Source organism: Schistocerca americana, chromosome 5 (assembly GCF_021461395.2).
Source record: "Schistocerca americana isolate TAMUIC-IGC-003095 chromosome 5, iqSchAmer2.1, whole genome shotgun sequence".
Classification (NCBI taxonomy): domain Eukaryota; kingdom Metazoa; phylum Arthropoda; class Insecta; order Orthoptera; family Acrididae; genus Schistocerca; species Schistocerca americana.
Genome location: NC_060123.1, coordinates 489,068,929 through 489,092,491, shown reverse-complemented (window position 1 = coordinate 489,092,491; position 23,563 = coordinate 489,068,929). Strand labels below are relative to the sequence as shown.

Genomic DNA, 23,563 nt, shown 5'->3' with positions numbered 1-23,563 from the left:
ACAACAGACACACATACGTGCACACACACACACAAACGCAACTCACACTCATGACTGCAGTCTCAGACAACTCAAACCACAGACTGCAGTGGTGTGTGTGTGTGTGTGTGTGTGTGTGTGTGTGTGTGAGAGAGAGAGAGAGAGAGAGAGAGAGAGAGAGAGAGAGAGAGAGAGAGAATTGCGTTTGCATGAGTGTGTGGGCATGTGCGTATGTGTGTCTATTGTTGACGAAGGCCTTAATGGCTGAAAGCTATAACTGTGAGAGTGCTTTTGCTGTGCCTATCTGTGACTCAGCATCTCCACTATATGGTGAGTAATAACTTTCCTTCTCATAATATTGTTAAAGTTTAATTAACACATTTTTAAATTATATTTTGTTGGCACCGACAAAACTTTACTTATAAATAAGATCTACACAGAACAGATTTATGTATGAACCAGGTTCAATTGCATGTGAAACACTGTGTATCCAAATGTGCAGTCAGCTGTCATACTGCAGTAACTGGCAATATTGCATTGTGCACACTATAGGTGCATCAACATCTGCAAAATTCAGTGTTTTACCTGAATTAGTTGCTGATCCTGAACCCTTGTGTATATCTATTGGAGGAGGAGGAGGTGGAGGAGGAGGAGGAGAGGTGACAGTATTACCTCAGGTTCTAAATCTATGGAACAAATATTTCTAAAATCCACTTCACAGAAACGAGTCATTCCTCAAACACTGTGCAGTAAAAACATTGTCAGTTTGGTTGGGTATACAGAAACTTATCTTCCACATGGTATCATTTAGGAAAACCATCTTTAAATTAGGACAGCCAATGATCAGTTTGGCCCTTAACCCTCCAAAAATTTGATTCTATTGTTTGTTTTGGGTCCTCTGTGGTTCACTTTTTAAATACAGGATCATTCTCCAATGACTAGGTTTGGAAACAAGAGATACCTCCTACTAATTTTAGACAATCGTAATCATCAAAGTTGGTTGGATAGTTATAATTAAATCCAGCATCTCCAAAATCTACAAAATAATACAGCATTTTTATAAAATCATCATGGTCACAAAGTTCATAGTTTTATTCATAACAAGGCCAAGTGTACACCCAAGTTTTGAGTAAAATTTTAAGTGCCAAAAGTGAACTGTAGTGTTGATTTTTTTTTAAATGAACCTTTTCCCTTCTCCTCACTTCATGCAAATATGAGTTACCATTCTTCAAATCGCTGCTTTGATTGCATTTAGGTTTTAGTCCTTGGACTATCTAATAGATCATATAGGAATACAAGTAGTAGGTCAGACACACCTGAACTGTTTTTAATTTGTATCAATACCTGAGGTGGCCATCTACTTGGGGTGAATTGCAGTTCAGTTGTTTCTTGCTTTCTGATTCCCAAGTTTTTACTTTAGTTATAGAAAACTATTTCCAATAAAAGACACCTCTTTCCTTACTTCCAAATGTTGATTTATACAAGCAACTAAAAGGAGGAAGAAAACTCTTACACTATATAGAGCACTACTGTTATTAAATGTGTACTCGCCTTTTCTTCAGCAGCTGTAAGTTTTTCTCTTATTTTCCCCACCTCCTCCTGGTACGCTACCCTCTGGAAAACAACAGTAAATTTTTTAATGCAAAGCTTCTATTGGCATTCAGACAATCATAATTCATTCAAAACTACACTATTTATATGCTGACAGTGAAATATTTAATTTCTTGAACAGAAAAAAGTGCACAAAGTTACATGTCTGCCAAATTCATTTATTACCTCTCATAGCAATCCACTGCAACAATAATAATTTTTGTGTAGAAAAACTAAATGTGTTTATATTAAAATTTGAAATATCTCACAGAATTAACATCTTGATAAATAATTTAATCATTTGGTACATGTGAAGTTCTAATGTAATATTGTCACTAGATGAAGAGAGAAAAAAAAAACACAGAAAAATTTCAAAGCTATGGGTATTGGACTAGAAAATGAACACAAATCCCTATCAAGAGCATGCTGAAGAGTGATTACATTTTAGCTTCAAAATTTGCAGTGCATGAACACACTAAAAACAAGCCCAACATTGTTCTACCTCATGCTACAGTCAGACCAAGAGAATCTCGTAAGGAGAGGGAGGGAGGGAGGGAGGGAGGGAAGGAGGGAGAGAGGGAGAGAGAGAGAGAGAGAGAGAAAGAGAGAGAGAGAGAGAACACCATGAGAAAACATTCAATAAACTTTTGATATACTCACCATCTTTGACTTTAAATTTTCTAGCTTTTGTTCATATTCTTCACGAATTTCTGCCAGTTTTATCTGCATTTCCTTCTGGAACTGGTTGTTCAGCTTTATATTAAGTTTCTTCTGTTCCAGGACTTCATTTTCTTTCTCAGAAAGCTTTGCTTTTATAGCAGAATGTTCTGATTTTAATGTTGCATAGCTTGTACTAAGATGGTGTGTGTAATTCTCACCCCTTATCTTAAAATTCTGCTCCATTTCTTTCAGTTTGTCTTCTAGCTTAGAGTTCAAAGTTGAAAGTGCTGCATTCTCCTTCCGCAGTATCGAATTTTCATTACTTACTTCCATTAGCTGTTTCTGAAATTCTGATTTTTCACTCTCGCTTACACTCAAAGACAACTTGACAGACAAGAGCTCTTCATTAAGTTGTTGAGTTTTAACTTTGTACACTGAGAGTGTCTTTTCCAAGTCTTCCTTTCGCGCTGCAGTATCGAAACAATGCTGCTTATCCATCTCATCATGATGGGAATTCTTTGGTTCAAGTGAGTCTTCTGGGTTCCAGCCATCATCTTCAGAAGACAGATCACAGCCACTGCAAGGTCTTGTCTTAGGGTTTAATACATTAAGACTGCTACTGCTAGTTAGACTGTCTGGTTTCACATCAAATGTTTCATTACATTTTGTTTCCAAGGACCTACAGCTCTCTAGAACTAATTCCATCTGAGACAACATACCACAAATTCGACTTTCTATAGACTTTAATGTTAATTCAGTCAACGTTATGAAGTCAAAGGAATCTGTGGAACTAGATTCTTCACATTTATCACTAAGAGCATTTTCCATAGAAGACAAGTCAGTGACACAGCCTGGTGCATCTTCAGATGTTTTCATAAATTTCATCTTGCTTATTTTTTTAAAAATAATTTCATACTGATCAACATTTTTCTTAGTTTCATCCAGGCACATATGCAAAGCACTCAGAGCTTCCTTAGTCAAGGTATAAAATTCCTTCTCAACACATGATAATTTTGCTTCATTTTCCAATTTTGATGCTCTAATGTTATCTGTCAATGACAGAGCAGATATTTTTTTGCCATATGTAGCTTCAACAATATTCAGACACCTTCCGGCATCAGTCAATTTTTGCGATAACTGATGTTTAGCTACAAAAACTTTCTCAAATATCACATCAGCTTCAAGCTTCCTAGATATCAGTTTCCAACATACTTCTCCCAGTTTCAAGGATGATGATCGTGCCTCTGCTAAACATTCCTTCATTTGCTTATTTTGGCTGATTAGTTCTTTTACTTCATCTTTCATACTCAAGTTCTTGGCAAGAAGTGGCTGGATTTGAGCATTTAATGTTTCTATCTCAATTTTTTGTTTATTACTACTCTCTAACAATAAACAATTTTCTTTCTCCAATGTGGTAACAGTATCTGATAACTGTTTTACTTCCATATCCAACTTCTTACTTATTTCTTCTTTTATTTTGTAGGCCTGTACCTCACTGTGAAGGGAAGTATTATCTGCCATGAGTGTACAATTCTGTTTAGCTATAACTTCATTTAGTTTTTTCATTTCATTATTATCTGCCTGAAATTTAATTATTTCATTTTGAAGAAATTTGTACTTTGAACAAATAGCAAGTACAAATTCATAGAACACATTAAGTGTGGCATTAAATAATTTTAAATTTTTCATGTTGTTTGACTCTGTAATGATGGTACAGTCATTGCCACCAGTAGAATCGCATTCAGACTTTGTCAATTTGTCATCAATGTCACCTATATGTTCAACATTTATTGCAAACAATTTGTCAAAGGTTTCTTCCTGCAATGATCCATATTCAGCTAAATTTTCACGGACATCAACAAAATTACTTATAACATGTTTAAATTCAGATAAAACTTGGTGTAACTCATTTTGGAAAATATTTAGAGTTCCTGAAGTTTTTTGAACATTGTTTTCCAATGCTTGAATTTCCTCCTGTGCCTGACAGAGGTCTAATTTGAAACTGTCTCTCTCCTGTGTGACTCTTGTTAGTTCTTTGTTGAATGAAGCCTGTATTTCAACAACTTTATTATGTGCCTTTGTGATGTTTTCTTGAGTTTCCTTTAGAATCTTTGATTTTTCCTCAAGTAATTCTATGTTGTTCTGTTTTTCCTTATTAAGTTCAATTTCTAAAGTCTCAAATTTCTTTGTGAGATGCTGCTTATGCTTCTCAAGGGTTGTGATCTGCGACTCGAGTGACAGAGTTTTACTCGACAGTTGTTCTATTTCTTGTTCTAAAATTTGATTCTTCTGCTGATAAACCTCATTTTGGATTTTGTTATTGTTTTTCAGATTCACAAGATCGATATTAGCTCTCTCAAGTTGTGACCATAATTCACTTTTCTGCTCTTCTAAGCCCAGTAACCTGTTTTCTGCCATCTTTGCACTTTCAAGAAGGGTATTATTATCGAATTTCAGCTGTTTCTCTTGTAATGATAACTCCTGATTAATTGCTTTTAGCTCCAGGATCTCTGCTCTCAAAGAATTAGCAGCTTCATTTAGTTCTTTCACAACAGCCTTTTCAGTTTCCAGTTTTCTAAATGAAGAATCTCGCTCTTCCTCCAGCACATGCACCCTACACTGAATTTCTGTCAGTTTCAAAGTAAGTGTTTCATTTTGTGTTTCGTAATTCTTGCACTGAACTGACAGATCATCTTTTAGCTTTTCTAGCTCTCCAATTTGATGATTTGAAGTTTTTAAATCGGCTTCAAGTTTCAACACTGATGACTTGCACTCATTCAATTCATGAGAAAGTGCCATTCTTTCTGCCTGCTCATCCGAAAGCCTCTTTTTAACTTCATTCATTTCATTCATAAGTAATTCATTTTCACTTGTCAGATGACATTTATCTGTCACAGCACTATCTAAAGACAATCTGAGCTTTTCTGCTGTCCTTAAAGATTCATTAAGTTCCTCCGTTAGAGCTTTAAGTTTTTGCTTATCAGCTTGATGTTGTTTTAAAATTTCATCCCTCTCTTCACATTTGCTGTGTAATAGAGCATCCATTTCCACTACTCGTTCATTCAGACCACACTTCTCTTTTTCCAGCAAACTATTCTGCAGAGATAAACATTCTATTTCCTTTTTAAGCGAATCTAATTTTGCTTTTACTTGCTGCAGTTCTTCTTGCAGATCACCTTGTAGAGCAATCTAAAAAAGAAACGGATTTATTAGTCACTTCACAAACTGATGTTCTACTTTTTAGTTCACAGGTGGCTACTTAAAAAATCAATAATCTGTATTGGACTAATATTCAAACACTAACATGCTTTGAAATATTAAATATTTTAAAATTTGTGATAACAAAACTCGACAAAATTTAAATTTCAATGTTAGGTTAAAAACACAGAATTTTTCTATGTATAATGTAATTACCTGAGAATTCCAGGTTTTCCAGAAGAATCCCCACCCTGTTATAGCATACAAAAATCAGACCTACCATTACTGCTGAAAGGAAACCAAACAAAAATACAATACCTTTTCTTCAAGTTGTATCCTTAATTTCTTGTTTTCCTCTATTTGCTCATGGAGCTGCAGATCAACTACAGTTTGTCCAAGGTTTTCAGCACTATCTGTAAAAAAACATAAATTACAACTTTTTCCTTATTCTCCAGTTTGAAATTGTGTGTTACACAATATATGATGCAATTTGAAATAGCTTACTTTTCATACGTTATCTGCAAAACAAATATTATCTAGTTTGCACAAGGAATCTGGCTCCAGTCTTAAACCAATAAGGTCAATCTTATACCATGTAGCTATAAATAGCTGGACCTATTTGATAATGTCAGTATAGAAACAAGGATTAATGATCATGATGTCACTACAACTACTATGATGATGAAAGTTGATAAATCAGTCAAGAAGGATAGGAGAGTGTTTCTGCTAGATAGAGCAGATAAGCCGTTATTAGCATCTCGGACAGTGAATTGGCATCACTTAGTTCCAGTAAGATTGCTGTAGAGGAATTATGGACAAAGTTTAAGCAGATTGTAAATCGTGGTCTGGAGAGATGTGTCTCTTGGACAAAGGTTGGCAGACCCACCACGGTTTAATAATGAAATTCGGCAGATGCTGAGCAGACAGAGGCTGTTGCACTCTCAGTTCAAAAGGGAAAACACAAATGACAAGTGAAGGTTAGAAGAGATTCCTGTGTTTGTGGAAAGACCTATGCGCAAAGCATGTAACAACTACCACTGTCACACTTCAGCAAACCATCTGGAAGAGAACCCAAGAAAATTCTTACATAAAATTGCTAAACAGGTCTAAGGCTTCCATTCAGTCCCTTGTTGGCCAGTCTGGTCAAAACCAAAACCAAAGTTTTAAGTTTCAGATCCAAGGAAACGTCCCCACAGTAGGATCATACAAATATACCATTATTTGACCACTGGACAGATTCCCGTATGGATGACAGAAATAAGCACAACTGGCTTAGAGAGACAGCTGACAGATTTGAAAGCAAATGAAACATCGTGTCCGGATGGAATCGTAGTTCGATTTTACAAAGAGTATTCTACGGCATTGTCCCTTTACCTAGCTTGCATTTACCATGAATCTCTCGCCCAGCACAAAGCCCTAAGTGACTGGAAAAAAGCGCAGGTGATCCCAGTATATAAGAAGAGTAAAGGAATGGACTCGCAAAATTAGACCAATATCCCTAACTTATGTTTGGTGCAGACTCCCTGGACATATTCTCAGTTCCAATAGAATAAACTTTCTTGAGACTGAGAAGCTTATGTCCACGGATCAGCATGGTTTTAGAATGCACTGCGTGTGCAAAACGCAGATTGCCCTTTTCTCAAACTATATACTGAGAACTATGGATGAAAGGCAACAGGCAGATTATATATTTGTAGACTTCCAGAAAGCATTTGACATGGTGCTGCCCCACCGCAGGCTGTTAACGAAGGTACGATCATATGGATTACGCTTACAGATACGTCAGTGGCTTGAAGACTTCTTGAATAATAGAACCCAGTACGTTGTCCTCAACGGAGGGTGTTCATCAAAGACAAAGATATTGTCACGAGTGCCCCAGAGAAGTGTGATAGGACTGCTGCTGTTCTCTGTATACATAAATGATTTGATGGACAGGGTGGGCAGCAATCTGCGGTTGTTTGCTGATGTCTTCATGTATGCTAAGGTTTCTAAGTTGAGTGACGGCAGGAAGATGCAAGACGACTTGGACAAGATTTTCAGTTGGTATGATGAATGGCAGCTAGCCCTAAATGTGAAAAAATGTAAGTAAATGCACTTGAGTAGGAAGATCAAGCTTGTAATGTTTGGATACAGTATTACTAGTGTCCTGTCTGACACAGTAGAGTCATTTAAATATCTGGGCATAACACTGTAAAGCAATATGAGGTGGAACAAGTTTGTGAGAACTGTGGAAGGGAAGATGGAGGGTCGACTGATTTATTGAGAGAATTTGAGGAAAGAGTGGTCCACCTATAAAGGAGACAGTACATAGGACACTGGTGCGACCTATTCTTGAATACTGCTCGAATGTTTGGGATCCATACCAAGTCAGATTAAAGGAAGACATCGAAGCAATTCAGAGGCTGCCAGATTTGTTACTGGTAGGTTCGAACAATGCTTAAGTGTTATGGAGATGCTTCAGGAAGTCAAATGGGAATACCTGGAGGGAAAGCAACGTTCTTTTCAAGAAACACTGTTGAAAAAATTTAGAGAACTGGCATTTGAAGCTAACTGCCAAACGATCTACTGCCACCAACATACATTGCCTTTAACAACCACAAAGATAAGATATGAGAAATTAGCGCTCTTATAAAGACATATAGACAGTCACTTTTCCCTCTCTCTGTTTTCGAGTGGAACAGGAAAGGAAATGACAAGTAGAGGTACAGGATACCCTCCGCCGCACACCGTATCGTAGCTTGTGGAGTAGCTAAGTAGATGTCAATATAAATAGCGGAATTGGTAAAAGTGGAATTTTAAGCTGGGTTTTGCCATCATATTCTAGCCTTTTTGTAACAAATATAAGTTCCCTTTAGTGTAACGTCAAACTGAAGTGATATTTGCTGATAATGAAATGTCTGCAAAGTGATGACAGCAGCAAGAGAACTTATGTGCTAACAGGGATCAGTCTGAAGTTAAAAATATTGCTTTTAACCATGTGAAGTGTAATGTAATTACCTGTCAGAGATAAACTTTATCTCATGCGAAAAGTACGATGCCTACAGTAGAGAGTTAAGGTAACTTCATTATGTTGCCATACAATGTGTTTAATTTATTTATTTATGAATATTTTCTTTTATGATAAATAATGGATTTGTTTGAGATGATAAATGTTGTATATTTATATGTATTTATTTATGTGTCTTTGGAGTGTATTAATGTCAGAAGACCAAAGAATCTGGAATGCAGGAATGTCTGCAACTTCCGGGCACATGTTGGCTTGCCCGCCACTTCTTTGTCGGTATTGGAGGGAGATGGACGTGTTTAAGTGACCAGTACAGTATAATGCATTTTTAGGGTATCAATGTTCGAAGTGAAAATATTGTAGTTACTAAACAAAGAGTACGAATAAATATTATTTTTAGCCGAAAGTAATTCGAATCCGGTAGTGTTTATTTCAAACAAGAAGAAAACCCAGGCCATGCTTGTTGGAGTAATGTTTTGCAGACAAAACCCCTAGACAAACGAGATCTGCAGTGTGTAATCTTTCAGCAGCTACTAATAAATAAGCCTTGCTGAAATTGTGCTGGAACGACTCGTATTATTATCAATTACAAACACGTGGTGCGAATGTGGTCCTACCACAATATACCGCGTAAGATTCCACATCCTTCAGTTATCAAGAAAACGAGATAGGTAACAACCAGTACAATATGGTGGCGTCGTCCGGGATTATTGAAAATGTTACCGAAATAAACTACCACCGAGATTGCGAAGAAAACGACACAATTCGTACATCCTGGATGAAAATGTTCAAGGAAGTCGTATGCTGATACCTTCAAGACAAAGGAAATCGAATGCTGATACCTTCAAGACAACGGGATGCAGTTACTGGAGCAAGAATAACGGCGCAATAAATCACGAAAGAAGAAGAAAGTGTAAAGTGTTGTGCAACCAAAAAAGCAATATTCATATAAGTGTAGTGTTTCAGTGTTGTGAATTCCATCACGCACCAATCAACAAAGAAGACCTTATAAGAAAATAAGTAAACTGTGAGTAAAACAGTTTAGTATCCTTTAGAAAAGATAAATTTGTTGTGTTTTGTTTATTCCTGTGTAAAAAGATGACTATTGTAAAAGAGGAAAGTATTGACGACGGTGTCGCCAACGCTAGTACAGATGTAAATTTATCATACGAAACTGAATGCAACAGTAATAGTCCGAATCCTGTAGACAAAGTTGAAACTCATACGGAAAGACAGAATGAAGTTAAAGACATGCTATCAAAAATAATGAATTATATGGAGGGAAAATTTAAGGCAATTGATGACACTAACAGACAAAACGGACAGTGGTTAGGAAATATTAAAGACAGACTCGATGCTAATGAGATTCGCTTGGATCAAATGGAGCAAAACAACGCTGCTCAGTTAGACCAGACTCTTAAGCTCATGAGTGATAAATTTGAAAAACAATTCAAAGAATATGAAAAGAAAAATGACGATCACTTTCAAAAAGTAGAAGCAAAAATATCCAGTTTGAGTCGTAATATGGTTAAGATCACGGGTAAGGTCAATTATGTCGGGAGAAAAGTTAAAAATGTAGATGCAAAAGTAAAAAATCTGAAAGCTGAAGTTACTACAGGTAGAGAGAAAATCCATAATGCGTTTAAAGTTGTGCATTCAGATATCGTTACAAATAATATATGTCATACAAATAAACCAGAAACAAAAGGTAAGTTATTTAAAGACACTGATTGCTTAGAAAACTGTGAAGAACTAAACTTAGATTCATTCTATGAGTGGGCTGAGAGAAGCACCTTGCTGGAAAATAGTTGTTCAAATGATCAAAGTGTATTAGAAATTAGAGTACTTATGGAAGAGTCTGGTGGGCTAGGAATGAAAAGAGCACCTAGTAAGGATGATTTAAATGTGTATCTGCATACTGAAGGTAAGAGTGCAGAGGATAAAGATGATAATTTTTGTGATGTTGATTGGGAAGAAAAGGAGATTGAGGGTAGTAGTGAAGGTAGATGTTTTATTGGTGTAAGTGAGGAGTTGGAAGCTTTAGGGATTACTAATATAAAAGAGGATAGTAATGAAATTAGCGAGGTACACATGAACACAGTTGACAATTTGAATGATAAGGATGCCAGAATTTCAGCCAATGAGTTATTTGAGCTTAATACATGGAAGAAAAATGAGAAGGAATTGACAGCAGGTAATCTTAACAGCATTAGGGGAGTAGATGATGAAATGTCAGATAGTGAGCAATTTTTGTTTAACTTATGGATTAACAGTAGTGCCATTAAGGATGATGAAAATTTCAGAAAGGTAACACTTGATATATGTGAAACTTTGTATCCAGACTGGTGGCATAGAATTACGTATCACATTGCACAAATGTTAAGAGAGAAATATAAAGGAGAGACACACAATAGCACAAATGAATGTAGTTGGATTAATGAAATATTCAGGAATAGTAATCAGGCCAAAGAAAATGCAATTAGAGTAATAACAGCATATAACTCTGGTAGTTATGATACAGGTAAGGATACTGGAAAGGGATATGGATTCAGTGAATTTATCTGGAAAGAATTTTACTGGAAAAAAAAAAAAAAAGAAAAAAAAATTGCGGTCACCACACTATGTCATGTAACACATCTCATGCAAAATGATGATGTATCTAGACTGATTGTCACATAATTCTATTATAAGATTAGATGTCATGATTCCTGTGTGTGTTTTTTTTAAGTAATTTTACAGTATTTAATGAATTGCAAAATATGTAAACTTGATAAATAAGGGATTTTATTTTACTGATGATGCTAGGAGACAAGACTTGTCACCCACCCTCACAGTTTGAGAATAGCAAATCTCATAAATTTTGAAATCTTGTTCATTCACTTAAATAGACCATAATGCTTAAAAAAATTGTATAGTTAATAGAATATATTTTCTTGTATATGCAAGTGTGCTTTTGTTTTACATCATGCTCACCATAACTGTTTTTATTCAGCTCTGTTTATAACCCCATAAAGATACTTTGTTGGCTTATTTTGCCTCTTAAATTTGATATCACATAATTTACAAGGCTCATGAGAGAATAGTGTTGTTGAATTGAAATACTTTTGCAAACTCACTGATGATATAGGAGTTAGTACTATGTTTGTTCTAATATGAGAAAATGTTTTAACTTTAGTATTATTTTATAGTAAATTTCTGGGCAACAAATCGACATATGTATTTATGTTGTGAGACAAAGGAGGAAGTCAATGGTTGATGAAAGAATAAACAGTTTACTACAGTTGTGACAAAAGGTTGTATACAAGCCAAGACAATGATGCAATTTCTGTATCGGACTGACAAGTGGACCAAGGTACACTTGTAAGTCCTGGTGGGCTATTGTAATGTAATTACCTGTCAGAGATAAACTTTATCTCATGCGAAAAGTACGATGCCCACAGTAGAGAGTTAAGGTAACTTCATTATGTTGCCATACAATGTGTTTAATTTATTTATTTATGAATATTTTCTTTTATGATAAATAATGGATTTGTTTGAGATGATAAATGTTGTATATTTATATGTATTTATTTATGTGTCTTTGGAGTGTATTAATGTCAGAAGACCAAAGAATCTGGAATGCAGGAATGTCTGCAACTTCCGGGCACATGTTGGCTTGCCCGCCACTTCTTTGTCGGTATTGGAGGGAGATGGACGTGTTTAAGTGACCAGTACAGTATAATGCATTTTTAGGGTATCAATGTTCGAAGTGAAAATATTGTAGTTACTAAACAAAGAGTACGAATAAATATTATTTTTAGCCGAAAGTAATTCGAATCCGGTAGTGTTTATTTCAAACAAGAAGAAAACCCAGGCCATGCTTGTTGGAGTAATGTTTTGCAGACATAACCCCTAGACAAACGAGATCTGCAGTGTGTAATCTTTCAACAGCTACTAATAAATAAGCCTTGCTGAAATTGTGCTGGAACTACTCGTATTATTATCAATTACAAACACGTGGTGCGAATGTGGTCCTACCACAATATACCGCGTAAGATTCCACATCCTTCAGTTATCAAGAAAACGAGATAGGTAACAACCAGTACAGAAGGCACACATGTGAAAGCTTAAAAATTAGTCTCAATGCATCTAGATCCTTGCCTTTTGCATACCCAACAAAGTTCATACTAATTAAGGCCTCACATGTTAATTTATTCTATTAGCAACAGTAAGACTATGTGTAAGTTGCCTTTCTTACAAGAAGTCAATCCTGTGGAATTAGTCTGAGACCCCAAGAGATGCCCGAAATGGAATGAGGATGAAAAAACTTAATTATGATTAGAATGTAAGTAGTGGTATAATGAACCTTACCAGTAGGATTATTTGCCTACACTACTAATTTCAAAATAGTACCCTGTGTTCAAGCTACAACTCTGCAACTCAGAGTGTTTGTAATGTAAAATGCTACACCACCATGTCAAATTTAATTTACAATTAAAAAACTACATGGAACTGGCTGTTCCAGCTAGCACACCCACAAACAAGCCAGGCACAGGTGAACAGTGGTGTGCCAACATCTGATGAGCAGGTAGTCAGGCAACCAGGGAGTATCCTTGCAATCCTATTGTACTGGCAGAGTGATTGTCGGAAGGGGTGGCAAACTGCCTAGCACATGTGCAAAATTTATGGAATTTGGCTGCCTGGTGGGTAGCTTATAACAACTATGCTATGCCGCAAGCAAGCAGCATTGTAACAGTCTGATAGAGTCCCCAAAGTGCCACGACACGTGGGAAGGCAGTGCACAAGGAAATATAAACAAACTTTTCAACAAACCAATGTAGTGGTAATAAATTTTTGCAGAAAAATCACATAACTTACATCAGCGCACTCCAAAATCAATTGGACATATAATTTTTCTAAATTGGTTCAGACTGTGTATTTCATTGCTCCACGTTTGAACTCCACTTTTCTACTGATGTCAGAGACTATGGTTGTAATGAAAGTACAGCATTTGGAATCTGGTGACTGGACTGACAACCCGAAACAAACAGTTTCACTACTGGAAGGGTGGTGAAGAACAGCATTAAAGAATAATAAGGATGACAAATGAAAAAAGAAATGCAAACAGCAGCAACTGCAACAAACTGCGACAAGAAACTGCTGATATCTCATTGGTTGTATTGTACGAAGTGATGCAGCTACAAAGAAGATGCAAACCTTAACAAGGGGATAACTAACTCTTAGAAGAGCTGCAATAATGAATGGTAATTCTTTGTGCATATCAAGGTTTACGTAATGGAAAATCTGCAAGGATGCAGTGAAATGGTGATGCTTAAACAGGGTGTATACGCGGAGAAGGAAAAAAAATTCCCAGATTTTTCCCGGTTAGACACACACTTTCTCCCAGATTTCCTGGTTAAAAATACACTTTCTCCTGGGTGAAAACACACTTTTTCCATGTTAAGTGACAGTGTATTTTCCCTCGAAACTTATCAATCATTTGAATGGTTATGGTTTTATACACAGACATAGAATTTCCCGGCAATTTAGGAAACGAAACTCAAGGAAAAAATGCATGTTTTGGAAATATCTTCGATGAGAAGCAACATGTACGCTGATACATTGGAATTCCACCAAACACTGCATGTTACTTTGCGAATCATTGAAATTGAGATTGCGATGCGCTTTTGTAAGCCAGTCATAGCTCATGTCACGTGATCTCGCCAGCCGATGACAGCGGATATGCAGAGCATAGGACACCTGACAGCCAACAGCAACATCACTGTTAAGTAGCATGAACACACAAACAGGTAAAGTTAATAGTTTAAATTAATATCATAGTGTTGCTACAATAAAAGCAAAGCTTTCACATATAATTTTGGTCTCTTAAAATTAATAACCTGCAAGAGAAGCTAAGCTTTCGCATACAATCTTGATATCTTGATCTTTTCTGCGCAGGTTACACTTTAAGATACATCACACAAATGTGCCAGTAAAATTTTTAATAATGACATAAATGTCCGATCTTCAGAGTTCGAAATTCTCATCATCAACGAGTTTATTTTTAAATGAGAGTCAAACGCTCTGTGATTTAAGAAATTCATGGTACAGTCTCAAGTATTTCAACTTACTTAAAAGGATATTTACTTTGAAGGTAACGCTTTTCAAACTACCATTCGCAATATTTTCCCGCAACTTGTTAGAAACAGGTTCGTTTCAGCAGTTGCCAGAAAGCGCAGATAACGGGTGACACTACGCTTGCGCAGCTACCATGACGTAGGAAGCCCGTATGTATGTACGTGTAAAACATTGAAACATCATACATTATGTCATAAAAGAAACAAGACAGCAGAGGATACTCCAATAGCACCGAAATTTTGTGAACCATATTAAAATGTGCACATTTAAAGGGCATACTTAAAATGCACATTCTTATGTCCAGATTCCCAATGAAGCAGACCTCGACCTGATATTAAGTTTTTCAGTGTGGTTTTCGGGATGTAAATTTTCCTGGAGCACCAGTACTGTATTACATCATGTTTAGTTCTTCATTATGGCATAATGCCATACGTTCTAGAAGATGAAAACGTGCACCTGAAGTGCAGCGGACAGTTGAAACTAGCCAGTACTGTGGAATTAACCATTTCGTTTCAAATACATTGACTGCCTCTGCGGAAAGGGTTAATAAAAGTCAAATTTCTTTAGCAAACACACAAAAATAACTTCATTGTTCTGCAAGGCGATTAATGCTTGACTGTCAGAAAGGTGGAAATAAAATAAAATCTGAAACTAATAACATATTTTAGCCCTCCGTAATTATGTGAATGTATTTTAATTCACTTGATAGCTCCTGGCCGCAGATATTCATTTTGTTCTCATTTGACATGAGAGTAAACGAAGGGGAAACAGCAAAATCACTAAATGTAAACATGGGTCATGTGGAGACTACCCACTATGACTCATACTGCTCTGCGCATCAGCCCCGGATCTACAATATTTGTTAACTGAATCAATACTAAAAAAAAAAAAATCGAATTTTCAAAAATATGTTCATCTTGTAGCATATACATCTTTCTGAAAAGTCTGAAACATAAAACATATGTGTTCGAGTTAAGTGTGCCAAAGTGCAGTGCCACGCCTCTTCATACAGCATTCTTCTATCGCACGTCACTGTATTTCGCTCTGTGGAATCAAAACGTGTACATTTTGTAATGAGTGCCATCAAACTATATTCAGGACAGTGGAAATTGAAATGTCTGTGGTGTCTCTACTGCTTCCAGTCGGACGGTTTGACAGCTTGCCCCTCTTTTTTTTAAAAAAAGAACTCGCAGTTAATAGCGGATGGGATTATTTGTAATCGCGAGAACAAGAACTCTACAGAAAATTTGCCCTCTTTATTGCCTATTAGCTAATAACTTGCCGTTTTGTGTGACATAAAATTAAATATAGGATACATAAAACCAATGAAGACAAGGGACAAGCGAGAAAGTATACATTTGTTCAGTCCTTAGCTCTTAGCATTTTTTCTCTCTAATCTTACTACAGCTTTACATGGTGTGCTTTCCCTTCTGTGAAAGAATCTATTACCTCATCAAAGTTCCTCAAACGTTTTGCTACATGAAAAATCGAAATGTCATTATCTAAAACTGAAAATGCTGTTAATACAAATAATACCCAAGACTGGTCTGGATTCTCGATCTGATTACGTCTATTTTGTCACTGTCTGCTAAATAAAACGAAATAGGCCTTTCTAATATTGCAGCATTTTTGTAACACACAACAAATAAACAAGACTGTTTTGGCAAGAAGGGTCATTTTTATAACACGACAGAATATAATTCAAGAAGTACCAATATCAAATGCCTATAAGGCCTACTACAAGCAAAAAGCTTTATGTTAGGAAATAGTTTCACATTTCATTCATACACACCAGATTCTCAAGCATGAAATCGAATAGTAGTATTACGAATTTTTTATATAAATTTGGAATTGTCTTATTCTTCCATAATATGTATTACGTCCCCGTTTCTTCTCCTTCCTCGTTCTAACAATCTTATCATCAATTCTGTAGCTATTCCTGCCATTGTCAAAATTTGTTCGCCGATTAACTTCACTAACCCTACCAGAATCACTGGTTTAGTTATCCCGCAATTACTCTCCGGTTAGGCGTTGCTACATGTTTGTACAACACGTTTTCCACATTACTTCCAGAATAGAACTTAAGCGGATGCCAGCCGAGGATTGTACAACTGGTCTTTACTAGTGTAGCGATCTGGACTAAAATTTTCTCTCAAAATTTCATTTTATTGGATACACCAAGAAGATAGTACGTAATCTTTCCCACCTGTTAGTCGTTTATTCCATTCTGGTAGGCTGAATTTATGGATTTCGCTAGTAATTATAACAACACTGATCATTCGCAAACCCAGTCAACCACATAATCAGACAGCAATTGGCATTCATCCGTTCGGCTTCACTCTGCTCAGCTCGTATAGCCCTGTCCCCTTTTGTCTGTGGAAAGTTTATCCCTAGATCCGACGAGGATTCTCCTGACAGAGACATCACGTTCACTATACACGCATTCAAACATCAACTTATGATTCATTCAGAAATCAATTAAAATGTGTTCAATAACAGACAGGGATGTGTTTCAAAATCATATGAATAATTGATAGACTAACGTGCGCTGGATGCTAGGAGCTTTGTGAAACAAGTCTTTTTTTCTCAAGAATATGAATTTGGCCCCCCTTTTCCTGGTAACATCTAGATGCTTGCTGGGACTGCTTGCACAGCCAACAGCCACATGGCTGTAGCCAGAAGCTGGAGAATCTACTACTCAAATGCGACCAAACTGCACATGCGCATGAGCCCGGTCGTAACTGCTAAAACCAATCTAATGTAAACAGTTGTGACTTCACGCTCTTCGGAGGCTATTTGTTGTTATGAACCATGGCATTGTCTTCCTAAAGGCTTTGACACATTTTGCTGTTGGCAGATGCTTGCATGAGCACTGTGTGTCGTCGTCGTATACGGCGCATTTCCTTTGCAATTTAAGTTATTTTCGTTTTTTTCTCTTGTTTATGTTTCATTGTTGAAGCATTATTCTGCAGTAGCGGCACACAGTAATCTCCTTAGAGTATCGGTTCATACCAGTCGAAATTACAAAAATTTAACAGAAAACCAAAACAATGAAAAATTCCTATAATTATAAAAAATTCATGGGTTTTTCCCGGTTTTCTCCCGGATGAAAAAATTCCCAGGTTTTCCCGGATCTCCCAGTTGTCCCGGGTCGTATACACACTGTTAAAGGGCAGAAATGATATGGAATTTGTTCCACGTTCAGGATTTATAGAAGAAATCAAGACTTAACACATACGGGTAGCCCAAACACAAGCTGAATGAATCAGGTGGAAATGTTGAGACATTTATGTCCAAGAATGACTGAATGGATGCTACAAGGCCTTCTGGCAAGAGCTGCAAAATAAGATGCTGCAGCAATACAAAGCATAGGAAGGGAAGGAAGACGGACAAGGGGGATGGGGACAAGGTTTTGTTTTGTTTTAGGGTGCAAAAACAACAGGGGTCATATGCGCCCAAGTCAAAACTATAGAACAGGAACAGAGAGAGGAATTAAATGGCTATACATCAGTCCCAATGGACAAAATAGGAGATAGTTACAAACAGGCATGTGGAAAAAGGGCTGAAAAAGCACCATACAGAAATGGAGGTCCAAAACTAAAAATTAAATAGCCTTCGCCATATTGCTTCGGCGGATAAAAAGTAAAATGTGGTCAACAGCCTATGTATCATTCGCTGAAACAGCTAAAAAATCATACGGCAATCCCAAGTTGGAATGCAAATTGTTAAAAAAGGGGCATTCAGTAGGAAGTGGTGGAAAGTTAAAATATGGGCGCAAGGTGTACAAAGAGGTGGGGTAGTGCCACTTAGCAAATGATGATGGTTAAAAAGGCAGTGCCCAATATGCAGCCGAGTTAAATTAATCTTCTCTCGGCGGAAGGGCCAAGAGGAGATCGTCCAAGGCACTGGGAGAAGCTTAATAACCCAAAGCTTATTCCCGTGAAGGGAGGACCATTGGCGATGCCAAAGGGACACCACTGCCTGACAGACGCCAATGCAGAAATCATCAGAGTACTCGGAGGCTGAGGTACGAGGATTGCAGCCTTGGCAGCAGCGTCAGCAGTCTTATTTCCTCGCAGATCGACATGAGCAGGGACCCACAGAAACAAGACACTGGCTTCACGAAGAGTGAGCAAGTGACAGTTTTCATAGACCCACTGCACTAAGGGATGAGAAGCGTACAGCGCACGTAGACTTTGGAAGGCACTGAGTGAGTATGAGCAGAGGACACAATTGGAAAGGCTGTGTTGCTGGATGTACTCCGTGGCCTAATACAAGGCAAAGAACTCGGCTGTAAATACTGATGAGAGTGCTGGAAGCCAATATCTAAAGACACAAGTGCCAGTGACGAAGGTATACCTGACCCCATGGTCAGTCTGAAAGCCATCATTGTAGACACAGGCACCATCGCGGAGTTCCATGCAAAGGTCGTGAAACTGGAGACAATAGACTGAGGCTGGAGTAGTGTCCTTAGGAAGTGAATGAAGGCCAAGGTTAACATGGGTCGCTTCACGAAGCCAAGGTGGTGAAGGGTTCACACCCACTGGGAAAGTTGCAGGTAGTGTGAAGTTAAGCCGCAGTAGTAGGTGGCAAAAGTGGAGGTAACAGAAGAGGGACGAGCACCATACTGACAATCAAATGAATCATCAAACAAGGAGGCGTAGGATGGGTGGCCACGCATGGCAAACAAACGGCACGCATACCTGCTGAGGAGAAAGTCACTGCGGTAGAACAGTGGTAGTTCAGCAGCTTCAGCATACAGACTCTCAACCGGGCTGGTGTAAAAGGTGCCCGTGGCCAAACGGATGCCATGATGGGGGATAGTGTTGAGACGGCATAAGAGGGATGGGTGTGCAGGTGCATAAACAAAGCAATCATAGTGGAGTGTCGAATGGATAAGGAACCAGTACAACCAGAGGAGAGTGGTTCCCCAGGAAGTATCAGTGAGGACACATAGGAGATTGAGGGACTGCGTACAGCAAGGTGACAGGTAAGACACATGGGAGGACCAAGAGAGTTTCCTGTTGAGCATAAGCCCCAAGAAAGTCGTAGTACACACACACACACACACACACACACACACACACACACACACACACACACACACTGAAAACTCAGTCTTGCAAAACAGCCTGAAGAAAACAGGGCAGATGCCCATGGAAGCCCCATGTGTAATGAGTACAGAGGATACAAGTTCTTCAGCAGGTGTCATAGGCCACAGTCTGGGATTTCCATATAAAATCATTCATGACATGGGTGGACAAAGTATCGGGATGGTCAACTGCAGAACACCGCGCTTTAAATCCACGTAGTGCATCTGTTAGTAAATTTTGAAACTCAACCCACCACAAAGCCGGGCTTTAATCATATGTTCCATCACCTTGCAAACACAGCTGGTAAGAGAGATGGAGCAGTAGCTAGATTGGTTGGTTTAGAAGAGGGAGAATGGGACCAAACTACGAGGTCATCAGTCCCTTGTTCCTAATAAAACAATGTCACAAATGTGAGAATAAAACGGACGAGACATACAACACAAAACGGAAAGAAAGGAAAGACCACAAGAACGAAGGAAAGGCAACAAACACTAACAGGAACAAAAGAGGACAAGAAAACAACAAAGAAATGCAAAAAACAGAAGAGAGTAAAACAAAGAAGCAGATTACAGTGGCTGGCCGATCATGAAAATAAAGAGGAAAAGCCAGCCACCAGCACTATGGTGGAGGCACAGAGGGACAAAGGACATGCACTAAAACTCAGATCAAATGAGAAAACCCACCCTCATGGATGAAATGTAAAACCAAATCAGCCGATGAAGCGTTGTCTGCTAAAATCAATGATTACGAGTCCGGCAACCCGAGATGAAGTCACAGGGCAGCCAAAGAAGGACAGAGCAGAAGAATATAGGCCACTGTCAACCAGGCTCCGCACCGACACTGAGGTGGGTATTCACGGCGCAGGAGGTAGCCGTGGGTTGTCCAGGCATGGCCAATGCGAAGCCGGCAGAGAACTATGGAGTCCCTGCAAGAGGCCCTCATCGAGAACTTCCACACATTCGCGGTCTCCATAATGGCTCGCAGTTTGTTGTGCATACTGAGATTTGCCATTCCATCTCCCAAAGCTGAAAAACCTTGCAGCATAATAACGAACTCAGGTCAGTTGTTGGGATGCCCATCTCCAGAAGTAGTTTCCGTGTAGCCTGTTTGGCCAGCCTGTCAGTAAGTTCATTTCCTGGCATTTAGACATGACCAGGGGTTCAGATGAACACCACTGAACGACTGGACCATTCCAGGGCATAGATGGACTCCTGGATGGACACTACCAATGGATGACGAGGGTAGCACTCATTGATAGTTTTCAGGCTGCTCAAGGAGTCAGTAGATAAAAGAAAAGACTCCCCAGGGCATGAACGGAGATACTGAAGTACATGAGAAATGGCCACCAGCTCTGCAGTGGTGCAACCATCGGGTAAGGAATGCTATTCAATATGGCCGCCGTGAATGTGTGCAAAGCCCATGTGATCATTAGCCATCCAACCGTTGGTGTAAAACACTTCAGAGCCCCGCAGCACGTCAAGAATCGAGAGGAAGTGACAGCAGAGAGCCACAAGGTTAACGAGTCCTTAGGGCCACGTGACAGGCCCAGACAAAGTTGCGGCCGAGGCATACACCATGGAGGTGTACGTGAACGGACCTCAAGTAGAGATGGTAAAGAGAAGGACTCCAGTTTGGAGAGAAGGGACCGCATGCAAACCGCAATCGTTAGCCCCGACCTGGGCCGCCATTGTGGGAGATGGACTGCCGCGGGCGGTGAAAGGAGACGGTAATTCAGATGCTCAGGGGAGCTACGAATGTGTGCAACATAACTGGCAACTGCAATGGAGGGATCCCAGCCTCCACCAGTACGCTGGTCACTGGACTCGTACTAAAAGCTCTTGTCGCTTGTCGAACCCCACAGTGGTGCACAGGGTCGAGTAAATGCAATGCTGAGGGTGCTGCCGAACCATCAACCACACTCCCATAGTCAATTCGGGATTGGACAAGGGCTCTGTAGAGCTGCAGCAGTGTAGAATGCTGTGCACCCCAATTGGTGTTGCTCAGGCAACGGATGGCATTGATATGCTGCCAGCACTTCTGCTTAAGCTGACAAAGATGAGGAAGCCAAGTCAATCGAGCACTGAAAACCAGTCCTAACAATCGTTATGTCTCCACGACAGTTAGTGGATCGTCATGAAGGTAAAGTTCTGGGTCCAGATGAATGGTACAACACTGACAGAAGTGCATGACACACGACTTTGCGGCTGAAAACTGGAAGCCATGGGCTTGAGCCCACGACTGCGTCTTGTGGATGCCTCCCTGTAGGCAATGCTCAGCAACACCAGTACTGGAGCAGCAATACGAAATGCAGAAGTCATCTGCATACAGAGAAGGTGAGACGGATGGCCCGACAGCTGCTGCCAGACCATTAATGGCTACTAAAAATTGAGACCACTCAGTACAGAGCCCTGTGGGACTCCATTCTCCTGGATATGGGGAGAACTATGGGAGGCACCAACTTGGACACAGAAAGTACAGAGCGACAGGAAGTTTTGGATAAAAATCGGGAGCATGCCCTGGAGGCCCCACTCATACAACGTGGCAAGGATATGATGTCGCCAGGTCGTGTCGTATGCTTTACATCAGTCAAAAAAGACGGCAACCAGGTGTTGGCATCTGGAAAAGGATAATCAGATGGCAGATTCGAGGGACACAAGATTATCAGTAGTAGAGCGACCCTGGTGGAAGCCGCCCTGACCTGGAGCCAGTAGGCCACGTGACTCCACAACCCAACCCAGCCGCCGACATACCATACGTTGGGGAGGCTGATGGACCGATAGCTATCCACATCAAGCAGGTTTTCATCAGGTTGGAGCACCGGAATGATGGTGCTCTCTCGTCATTGCAATGGAAAGACACCATTGCACCAATCCGGTTGAAGACGATGAGGAGATGTCCCTTGTAGACAGATGAGAGATGTTTAATCATCTGACTGCGGTCCGATCCGGCCCAGCTGTGTTGCGGAAATTTACAAGGGCACTGAGGAACTCCCACTCTGTAAATGGGGTGTTATAAGATTCACTGTGGTGTGTAGTGAATGAGAGGACATTTCCTTCCAGCCGCCGTTTGAGAGTGTGAAAGGCTGGGGGGTAATTCTCCGACACAGAGGCTTGAGAGTGTGCTCAGCAAAGTGCTTGGCAATCGCGTTTGCGTTGGTAGATAACACGCCATTTATGGTAACACAAGGAACACCTGTTGGAGTCTGGTACCCATAAACATGCTTGATCTTTGCCCCGACTTGGGAAGGTGATGAATGGCACCCAATGGTCGAGACTTATCTCTCCCAACACTCCTGCTTACGTTGTTTGATAAGTTGGTGAACGCAGGCACGGAGCTGTTTAAAAGCTATGAGGTGCTCGAGGGAAGTGTGCCACTTATGCTGCTGTAGAGCTTGCCGATGCTCCTTAATTGCTTCAGCAACTTCCGGCAACCACCAAGGGACTGCCTTATGCCTCGGGCACCCAAAGAGCGAGGGATCGCATTTTCTGCCACAGAAACAATTGTTGTAGTCACCTGTTCAACAATGACATCATTGTTACCGTATGGGGGATATTCAATGGTGACAGCTGAGTTAACAGTTTCCCAGTCTGCCTTGTTTAAAGCCCATCTGGGTAGGTGTCCATGGGCTTGATGCAGGGGCAGTGACAGGAAGGTGGGGAAGTGGTCACTACCACACAGGTCGTCATGTGCTCTCCAGTGGATAGATGGGAGAAGTCCTGGGCTGAGTAGCTACCATGAGCCACACTGAAATGTGTGGCTGCCCCATTATTTAAGAGGCAGAGGTTGAACTGAGACAGTACCCTTTTCTTAGCGAGAGAAGCCGAAGAAGACTTGCACTTCTCCAGCTTAGATGTGGAGACGGACATCCCAGATGGTTGGTGCAGGAGCAACAGGGAGGGAAATGCCCCCCAACATGAAGGGG

General features: G+C 39.5%; 1 protein-coding gene across 2 annotated transcripts in view; it reads right to left on the bottom strand.

The window, feature by feature from the left end:
* The window catches only part of LOC124615629 (myosin-9-like), a 246,316-nt gene that overhangs the window by 136,546 nt on the left and 86,207 nt on the right, over window positions 1-23,563 (bottom strand). For both annotated transcript variants that reach the window (XM_047143635.1, XM_047143636.1), the window contains exons 9-11: window positions 5,746-5,840; window positions 2,230-5,418; window positions 1,531-1,593 (exon numbers count right to left, since the gene is read on the bottom strand). In XM_047143635.1, the coding sequence (XP_046999591.1) occupies window positions 1,531-1,593; window positions 2,230-5,418; window positions 5,746-5,840 (3,347 nt within the window). The remainder of the gene's footprint in view (window positions 1-1,530; window positions 1,594-2,229; window positions 5,419-5,745; window positions 5,841-23,563) is intronic.